Genomic DNA, 10,490 nt, shown 5'->3' with positions numbered 1-10,490 from the left:
CACACACGGATATATATATATATATAAATATATAAAACTATATTAAGATGAATAAAATAAAAGCAACAACTTTATGGTAGCCACCTTCCCCCCCGCCCCCACGGAGACTGTCCAAAGAAATGCTTTTAAATGACTGACATCCAGGACTTGAGGGCAAAGTGACACCTGATGAACTTCTACGATTGGTTCAGAAACTCTTCTTGTTTTGGTCTCCGGCGTTACGCTTAAAAGATTTTAAGTGCGATTTATGTGGAGGCTGCGCTCGTGCTCTGCTTGGGGAAGGTGGGATGCTGGGCCTCATAAGTGGCCCTCTACCTGTTTTTCCTCTTTTTATTTTGAAAAATAGATGTTGGTCTGCAAGAACAATATGCACTAAGACGAAAACAACATGCATATATGTCATGTACATATACAAAGATATCACTAACACGCAAAGAGACATCTTTTTTTTTTTTTTTTCTCCTTTTGTGCTTAGGTTTGCAAGTATGACTGAAGGGTTGACTGATGTCTGCGTATGCATTGATTGTTTGGCAAAATGATTGAAGTGCTCCGGCTGCACTGACGTAACGAAACGGATAACTTGATTTTTACAGCAGAGATTCTGAATTATTGTCCAGAGAACGGACAGTCTGGTCTTCTAATGTATATTAATGAAAATGTGTTTAACAGTGGTGTTTTGATTCCGATTTACGATTGGACTTGGAAACCGTTCACGCCACTGTCGTCTGTGTTTTCTTTCTTTTTTTTTTTTTTTTTTTTTTTTTTTGCGTTTGAAGCCGAAATACAAGTTGGGGGCACCCACTGGTCCGTTTGCCATGGTGAACCTGCAAAGCCTGGTCCAAAGTTTTTCATGTTTTTGTTTTGTTTCTTCCCGTTTATCAGAACCATTTTTGGGTCTATCCACTGCAATGAATTCAGAACTTCTTCATCGTTGATAATCAGTCAGGTTCTCTGTTTACATGTTTGTTTGTTTTTTGTTTTTTTTGGGGGGGGGTAATGGAGGGAGCGGGGGGCGTTTTCCTGAGAGAAGTCTATACGTTGATGGTAAGAGTTGACTGTTTTAGTGTGCCTGGTGGTTCAGGTGAGGTTTGGCTTTTCTACATTATCCCAGGATATTCAGGTTAAGCTTATATCTGTGAATTGTTCCTAATAGTGACAACGTTTAAAGAAAAACAAAAAAAAAAGAGGCTGTGGAGTGCTGTTAGATAAGGATGATAGCTACACAATATCTGGCAGCCACGTTGTGGAAAGTAAGAGCATTTTTCCCATGCTATGTGCCAGCTGCCTGCGATCATAGTTCTAGGATAAAGTTTTTTGATTTTTATTGATGAGAAATGCTAAATAATTTAGCTTGGGAAGCTTTTTTTGGCTCAGTGAAACTGGATTTTTGAGAAGCTGTAGAGGTTTTAGTTGCCTTTGCTATATTGTTGTTATAACCCTTCACTAGAAATGTGTGTGGGAGAATGTAATTATTTCTAGTTCTAAATTTGAAGAGAGAGAGGCTATTGACGAGGCATCTTATCGGATTGTTTTTTTTTTTGTTTTGTTTTTTTTGTGCTTTAGGGTGAGTTTGCAGGTTTGTTTCTTTCCTTTTTTTTATTTTTGGAAAACAGTTTGACTTAGAACATGAAGTTTGACTCACTGTATGTATTGCTTTTTGAATTTATTTATTTTAATTTTAATGCACAACGCTTTTCTCCCAATCTTGGTAGGCTGGTTTCCCCAAAGTTGTGTGAAATCGCATTGTCAAAATAAAATCACGCATATGACATTTGTATACTGATCGAGATGTCAGTTGAGAGAAAAATACTTGATGCATTTACTTTGGGTTTGATACTGCAGTAAACAAATATCCAATCACTGGGGCTGTTTTTTTATTTTTTTTTTTTTTTTTTTTTTTTTCCATTGAGTATGAGCAGCTAGTGATCTAGTATAATTAAAGAAATGCACTAACTTGTTTTTAAAAAGAATCGTACTCATGAGTAATGTGAAATTTTAGAAGCATATGGTTGATGTTGACAGGCTTGCAAATATCTACAGGAATTGCTTTCCCCCTCTGCAATATTGTTTGGGTTGTTTTTTTTGTTTGTTTTTTTTTTCATTTTAATTTGGGTTGGGTGGCAACAGGACATGTAGTAATCGATCAACCAAGTGTTTGAGACACAATCTTAGAACTGTATGAAATGTCACCAAAAATAAATTATTTTGATTTGGCTTCCAAGTCTCACTTGTCTTAAGTTTGTTCTCAAGTGTTGTTCTCGCCCCACACACAGCAAAGTTAAAGGTTACCTTGTAGTTTTTTTGTTTCGGCATTTTCTCTTAATTCAACCTGGTAATTCACAGCTGGAGACATTTACATGGTAAGTTTCTATCTGCAAAGGCTCGTTGTGAAGTGTTTTAAATTTATTTGCTTTAATAGCCAATTCTGCATTGAATTTATGTTTTCAATATGGGGTTTTACAAAATGGGAAAATGAAAGTAGTAAATTCATGGCTGTAGATGTATAAAATTCAAGAGGATTCATTTTTCTGTTATTTTTCAATGCTGTAAAATTGTAGTGCAGATTTGTGTGGAGATGCTTTTGCAGAAAATAACTTGACACGATCAAAGATTTTTTTTAATGCGGTTTTAATGTTAAAGGTTTACTTTTAACGTTAAGTAAACCTTAATGTTAAAATGAAAAAAAAATTAATTTTGTCATTTAAAATGTGAGAATTTGTGTTTTGCAGTCAATTGGCACATCTTAAAAATTCTCAAAATAAAATGGGTTTATTTGAATGCCAATATTTTTCCACTTTTATTTTTAAACTGACATTTCAACTTATGCCAGGCTTTAAAATTATGAAATTTAGATGGTAATTTTTTTAATGACAGAAAATACATTTTTTGTAGATCTTGTGTGTGCATTTTTGCACAATTCACATTTATTTAGCATAAAAAAAAACACTGACAAATGTGCACCTTTTAATCATATATAGGAAAATATTTGTAGTTCTCTGAATTGATTTGATACTGGTAGTTTAATCACTTCAAATTAACTGAACTGAGTAGCAATACAATTATAAACTGTTGGTACATACTTTAAATATGGTATCCTGGACATTAAGTAAATGAGAGAAGCTTGTCTGCATAAGTAATCGAATAAATAATGGGGGCCCAAGTCGACCTCTGCTCAAGGCCCTCTGTAATTTTTGGCCGGCTCTGTGTAAATGAACGCGGTTTCTTTTAGATATTGTTCTCATCTTAGTTTTCTAGGAATATTAATGTAAAGTGTGTATGTTATTTCTTTGATAACCTGTTAATAGGAAAGGCTCTGGTGCTGCTCCTCTCCACTTGACCTGAAGGTATCCGCGGCATGCTCCTGTCGGTGGACGCCACCATACATGCCTATACCATCGGAGCCAATAACACCGGTACATGCCGATCCCTTTAGAGAAATGTAACGATATCTGCGGTCCAGACGGAAACATCTGCCAGCATTCGCTGTGACAGCTTGAGACGGAAGGCGTGGCTGCGTGACGGGTCCGTGTTTATGTCAAGCCGCAGCAGAAGCCAGCTGACTCTACACGGCAACTTGCTCGATCTATCGAGGGCTGTAAACGGTACGTTATTCTGCATCGGCGTTTTGACGATGTTTGACGCAAAGTGTGTTTTGAAGCGTTTTTCCACGCATTTGGAGGAGGTGTCATGTGTTTCTACATTTAGCTGTGGATGTTTTTTCTTCGTATCTCCAAGCTAGCATTAGCTGCTGCTAGCTAGCTGGTTGCTAGCCGGGATTTTTGTTTTGTCTTTTTTTTTTTTTCTTCTCTCCAAAGCAGACCCTCAGCAGCTTCTTCCGCCTGCTTACATAGGTTTCAGCGTTAAAACTTTGATTAAGTATAGGTCGAGTGCCACTATTTTAATGTAAATCACCAGCTATTGCCACGTATTTGTACGGTGCCGCGTTGCTACAGTATATATGGGTCATTTTTCTAACTGTCAGCTAAAGTTTACTGAAAGGGCAGCAGCCATTGGAAACAACATACTTACTCAGACGTTTGATACCCAAAAAGAGATTAAACTAAAATAACAGTTGGGTTTTTTTCTATAACCAAATATGGAGTCTTTCAACGAATTTACACCTCTATTTTCTGACATTTGAGACACGAAATTTGACATAACCTAGTTCTAATTTTATGCTCTATTCTTGCATTTATTTATTTTTGTTTAGTTTACACTTAAGTAAATTTTGTGATGATTTAATTGCAATGTACACTATTGTGCCTTTTGGCCATATCTCTCTCGGAAAAACAGATTTTATCTCAAGGGATTTTCTGGTAAAATAATGGTTAAATAAATGTCAATAAAAAACGTAAACATAAAAATTGTTAAAGGGGAAAATAAACTAAACACCTATCGAGTGATATTAAAAAAATACACCTGCCAAAAATTTCAGAAATTTTTACTATAATTTTACATTTTTTTACAAGAAAAAGCTTGAATATTTTCAGATGTCGGAAAAAATCGGAAATTAGCAACAAAAAAAAACTAATTTAATTGATTAAAGGCATAATGTTGCATAAATCTGTAAAACAAAATAATGAAAATTTTAGGTGATGTGCATCAGAGTGTTTTACAAAGTCTACCGGTGCAAATCCCCGCTCTCTCTGCCGTTATGTCGTTGAGCAAGAAGCTTCACATGCGTTGCCTGCAGGTAGAGGTCAAAGGGCATGGTGGCGCCAGTGCATGACTGCCTCAGGTTAGCTGTAAAGCATTCATCCTTCTAAGTGGTGACGTTTTAAATGCGATCAGTTAGGACGTCCATTTATATGAACAACCTGAGCGATTATTACTAAGGTATTCCATGACCTCATTATGTTTAGCAGTGTGTAACCCTAACATTTTTAAAATTTGTCTTCCAGTGTGCCGAAGTGTCACCCCTGCCTGGGTGCCATGGTCCTCTGTTACACATGAGCTCTACTATGTGGTACATCATGCAGAGCATTCAAAGTAAATACTCCTTGTCCGAACGGCTCATCCGCACCATCGCCGCCATCCGCTCATTTCCACACGACAACGTGGAGGATCTGATTCGTAAGGTATGTCGCTTATCAGTAAAAAAAAAAAAACAAAACAAAACAAAGTCTCCTGGCTGTTTTGACATTTTTATGTCCAACCCTCCTTAGGGCGCTGATGTAAACCGGATGCATGGGACCCTCAAACCCCTTCACTGTGCCTGTATGGTAGCCGATGCCGACTGTGTGGAGCTGCTGTTGGAGAAAGGCGCAGAGGTGGGTTTATTTCCGCGCGTTTTAGATGAATATTCAGCTCTCCAGATAGAGATCACTCAGAGAGAGCTGAGCCTGTTTGTGCTTGTTGATCTGAAGCAGTGCTGTACAACAAGATGTGGCTTTTGAGCTTGTCGTAGCCCTGGAAAACAAGTGATGGTTATATTTTACCAGGTTTCCGGGTTCCTGCTCAGTCTTGACATGTCTGGGAAAAGTACGGAATTTGATTTTCCTCATTTTCCAAGTCTGATAAGGAAATAAAAGAAAATTGGCGATAGAACAGTTTTCATACTTTATTCAATCAACTAAAAGATTATTAAAAAAAAAAAAAAATCAGAAAATATATGACCTTTTATTTCTCTTCTGCTTTGGTTTTTGAGTTATTGACAGAAAATTCTTCTTTTTTAAAAACAATATGGAAATTGAGTTTTTTCAGTGTAGAAAATCAAAAAGCGTAGAGATGAGTTAAAAGTAGTTTAGACGAAATTTGTGCAACAGAAATGGCGCAATTTTGACAGAACTGCTCTTATAACATCAGAGAAGAAGTAAATCAAGTCAAATGTATTTAAATAGTACATCTAAAACCAACTGCAGTTCACCAAATTGCTTTACATAATAAAAAAAAATGAACAATTTAACAACAAAAAATGAGCAAAAATAATCAATTAAAGCACAACCAACACACAGATGCCCTGCATAACTAGTGTTAAAAGCCACAGAAAGGAAATGTGTTTTAAATAGCGGCTTAAATTGATCAATTTAGTAAGTTGGAGTGGCACATGTGTCATTGGTTTAGTGAAAACACATGCGAACCACAACATACCTGATGTGCACTTCCTATGACTTTATCAGCAACAATGACAACACATGCAGGTTTTCATTTGATCGTGTTCAAAGTTGGTTAATCTGTTTGGACCGACAAGCTACTAGTTTGTTTACTTGCTTCCTGACACACCACAGTTTGTCACCGAAACTTCAAATGGTTTTTCGGGAACGTAACTAGAGGCGACATGCACTGAAAACAAAAGCTTTGCACGAGAAAATGTGTTCATTATTCTAACAAAGTGACTCAGAAATGAGTCGTACTTTAAAAGTAAAAACTCTAAACCCGTTAAAGAAAGTTGAGGTCTATGCCGTCTTCAGTTTATTATTTACAGAGTAGGAATAAATTGTTGTTTTTTGCTGTCCGTGCAGCACAGGAGTTAGTTTTTGTGTATTTATAAGGATGTATTAAAGATACACTGATAAGCCCTATCCTAATTTATTTAAGATCTGAGCTGCCAATTTCGTTTTTTTTTTTTTGTTTGTTTTTTTTTTGTTTACTTCTCTCATTTTTGATTTGCATCAAGAGCTTTAACACCTAAAGAAGAAAGTATTTGGAGTCCAAAAGAATTGTATTATAAAGTTTAACACTATGTATAAAAGGACATGTGTTTTAAAATTGTCTTAATGTTTTGATTTTAAGTAGATGAAATGCACACTATTGGCTTATTGACCAAAAACAGTAAGAGTTCTTAGTTTCAATGAATTTAACGAAAGGTAGAAATTTAGATTTTTTTTTTTTAGCTTGTGGCCTTCAGATCACCGATTAGAGCCAATGACGAAAATATTGGCTTATTCTAATTTCCTGGTGACTGGTTGGGTCATCTCTGCTGTCCACATGACAGAAAATAAGCTGCTATTTGTACAGTAAAGGTCTAGAAGGCTGAATCCTGTCTTTCCAACAACTAAACTTTTTTGCGTTCCTGTTGGCGTGAGCGCTCAGTTCATTTGGTTCCTCCGTCAGGTGAATGCTCTGGATGGTTACAACCGCACGGCGCTGCACTACGCCGCAGAGAAGGACGAGAGCTGCGTGGAGCTGCTGCTGGAGTACGGCGCCCAGCCGAACGCGCTGGACGGCAACAAGGACACGCCGCTCCACTGGGCCGCCTTCAAAGACAACCCGGAGTGTGTGAGGGCCCTGCTGGAGAGCGGGGCCTGCCCCAATGCCCGGGACTACAACAATGACACGCCTCTGAGCTGGGCAGCGATGAAGGGCAATCTGGAGAGCGTCAAGGTTCTGTTAGACTACGGCGCCCAGGTCCATGTGACCAACCTGAAGGGTCAGACCCCTATATCCCGGCTGGTGGCCCTGCTGGCCCGAGGCCTGGGCACGGAACAGGAGGAAGAGTGCTTGGAGCTGCTTTGCCGAGCGGCGGGGCGCTTCGAGATCCGGCGGGCTGACGGCACCCTCCCCAAGGAGCTGAGCAAAGACCCCCAGCTGCTGGCGAGGCTGTCCAACATGGTGGCTCAGGCACCCACGCTGCGCTCGCTGGCGCGCTGCACCATACGGCAGAGCCTCGGAGTGCAGTTCCTCCCCACCGCCGTGAAAGAGCTTCCCCTACCGGAAACGGTTAAAGACTATCTACTACTGAGAGACTGATGACGGCGGCGGCGGAGGATCCTCAGACCTCATGGGCTGATGATTAAACAGCTCGTCATACCGCATTTATTGGCAAGTCGATACAGATGTATGTCTTTTTCTTTTTTTTCTTTTCTTGTATTTACACAACATCCGGATGAGGAGTGATTTAAGTGCAGACTGCTGTGTTTAATCAGTGTCATGTGAATGAACAAGGCAGGACTTGCACATTTTCAACTAAACAGCTGTTGGTTTTTCTTTTGAAGTCTGGTAGCAAAAAGAAACAGAAAACCCCCTCCCACTCCGCCAAGCTAAAGCATCAGATTTGCTCGACTTCCTCGTGGGAATAAACCAAGATCAAACGAGTCCTTTGATCACTTAGCTATGTTCTAAAAAAGCTATTCATTAGAATATTTTAGAATGCTTATTATTACTCATTTTTGCTTGATTGGCTTTGTAAATGAAACTGTGTCGAACTCAGAAGACGGCTTTGTTTAAAAAAAACGATAATAAACGTACAGTGACATGCTTTCAGCATGCGGGAATAATTAAAAAAAAAGAAAAACAACAACCCAGTTGATGAATGATGTCGTAATTATGAAGGTTTTCCAGTCATTTTTATGAGATGCTATATGTACAATAGCTGGGAAGAGTAACCATAACCCTTTAACTTCTCCACATTTTACCACACGAGAGCCACAGAATTTCAATGTATTCTTTTTATGTTTGCATAGATTTTTAAAAAATAAATTATATTTATGGTGAGACAATAATTGATTCTTCAAAGTAGCGACCGTCTTCTTTACAATATAGTTCAAACTCATTCAGATTACACGGAGAGCTTCTCTGGACATCTGTGTTTAATGTCTTGCCTGAAATTCTCAGTTGGATGTAGGTCTGAACTTTGACTAGCCCATTTAACACATGAGTATTGTTTGCTCATAATATTAAGGTTATTTTCCTGCTGGAAGGTGAACCTCTTCAAATCTAAACAAAAATAGTGTCAGACATTTTGAGTTTGATTAATGCAGGTTTTTGTTTGTGTCGCTATCACTTTAAGGATTTTAATAACAGTTTGAGGTTGGTTCAGCAGAGGCCAACCACACCACTTCAACCTTACCAAAATCGGTTAGAAATGATGTGTAATGTTTGCACGCAAAGAAATTTGGTTTGTGCTGAAAATATGAAGGTTTAAAAGGAGAGAAACAAAATGACAGCCCTTTTGTTTTGCTGTGACATTTATGTGTTTTTCTTGAATATCTTTGAAGCTCTGATGGCAGAGAAAATGTTTTACTTCGCTTAACTTCCCTCAGACGCTCACGCACTTAAACATTAATAACTTACCATCCACTTCACAATTATCCTCTACTTTGTGTTGGTCTGCCACATAAACTCCCACTAAAATACACTGAAACTTGTGGTTATAACGTGTTGAAATGTGGAAAAGTTGAAAGCCGTTGAACTTTTTTTGCAAGGCACTGTGTTGAAATAATTTGTATGATAAGTTTTGGTTGTGATCGGTCAGTGATATTCACTAAGAAAATAGCATTAAACACACACACCTATTTTGGAGCAGGAAAGATTGTACCAGATGGGAACAAATGCATTTATGTTGTAGCAGCAGAGTGATGCTGATTATTAGTGTTGGTTTCACTTAAATGTGCCAGGTAGACTTCTGAATATGTTCAACGCTAACAAAAGTGGTGTCATGTTTGACTCTCTGTTTATTTGGGCTTTATTGAGTGTTTTTTTTTTGTTGTTGTTTTGTTTTGTTTGTTTTTTGTTCCTACAATGGAGGTTTAAATTTGCAAAACTTTTTTCAAGGGTGCTCACGGGTTCCAAAACTAGAGTCACTTTGTTTTAACTTCAATATTTAAATGTTAAAACCATGAAATGGCATGATGAGTAAGTTTTGTCTTTTGTAAAGCCACTCAATGAGCTGGCAAAAAAATGTGTTGGAGGTCTGGAATCTGACCATTTCTTAAACTTATTTTTTGTCTGCCTGTTGTGTAAATATACATATAAATTAACCATGCGATTATTTCTCGTGTATGCCTGCAAAGGTGCTTCTTTTCTTTGTCAATATAATGCAAGTAAATGCCTTTTTTCTTTGCCTGTCTGCCTTTTTCTCTTTGCTATTTTTAAACGCAAACAATTTAATTCTGATTGGGATTTATTTCTGCCAGCTCACGTTCACAGCTCCCACATTGCGCCGCACCAGCTTCACTGCTAACTTAAACTCTGACTCTTGGATCTTCCACGCTCTGCAGCAAATCCCTAAGATAAGAACGACAATGTATTTGCGCATAAATTTAATCTACATCTTTGTCAGTAAATATATTTTTCTTAAAGCAATTTAAGAAAAAATAATCTACAAAAAAAAAAACGCTGACAAAAAGATTATTGAAGACCAAAGCTGTACTGAATGTGGTCAAAACCCGTTCCACTAGGGGTCGCTCTTGCTTTGTTTCTAGCTCCAGTGACGGTAACAAACCCTATGAATGAATACTCAATCTCATAAGTACTGGAGTGGTAGAGATAACATTGACTGTGGATTGCATCATCTACATTTAGCATTGTGTTTTTGTTGAAGCATCCACTTTAATTAACCTGATCTTATCTCCAAATATTGCTTCCTTTTCACGCAATCTTCCTAATTATTTTTAAAGTTATATACTGTTTTCTGGAAAGCAACGATTAAGTTCCAGAAAGAAAAAAAAGAATTAAAGAAGAGATATGTAAAATTGTAAAATTTTATGTCATAAAGTCAAATGTCTTTTAAGTTATGTTTGATATATAAAGTATTATAACGACTGAAGGTA

At 37.6% G+C, this 10,490-nt stretch overlaps 2 protein-coding genes across 3 annotated transcripts in view; both read left to right on the top strand.

The window, feature by feature from the left end:
* larp4aa (La ribonucleoprotein 4Aa) overlaps positions 1–21 on the top strand; it is an 18,035-nt gene extending 18,014 nt beyond the window's left edge. The window contains exon 17 of one of the 2 annotated variants that reach the window (XM_007556699.2): positions 1–21. This exon is cut by the window's left edge and continues 450 nt beyond it. The gene's annotated coding sequence lies outside the window, so the exon portion shown is untranslated. The other variant, XM_007556700.2, reaches the window with a different exon arrangement.
* Positions 22–3,302: 3,281 nt separating this feature from the next.
* asb8 (ankyrin repeat and SOCS box containing 8) overlaps positions 3,303–10,490 on the top strand; it is a 14,000-nt gene continuing 6,812 nt past the window's right edge. The window contains exons 1-4 of the mRNA XM_007556698.2: positions 3,303–3,602; positions 4,902–5,078; positions 5,166–5,270; positions 7,054–7,683. Coding sequence (XP_007556760.2) covers positions 4,950–5,078; positions 5,166–5,270; positions 7,054–7,683 — 864 coding nt within the window. The 5' untranslated portion in view covers positions 3,303–3,602; positions 4,902–4,949. The remainder of the gene's footprint in view (positions 3,603–4,901; positions 5,079–5,165; positions 5,271–7,053; positions 7,684–10,490) is intronic.

Source organism: Poecilia formosa, unplaced genomic scaffold (assembly GCF_000485575.1).
Source record: "Poecilia formosa unplaced genomic scaffold, Poecilia_formosa-5.1.2 Scaffold80, whole genome shotgun sequence".
Taxonomy (NCBI): Eukaryota; Metazoa; Chordata; class Actinopteri; order Cyprinodontiformes; family Poeciliidae; genus Poecilia; species Poecilia formosa.
Note: the sequence above shows the minus strand (reverse complement) of the source record. Positions and strands in the feature narration are given on the sequence as shown.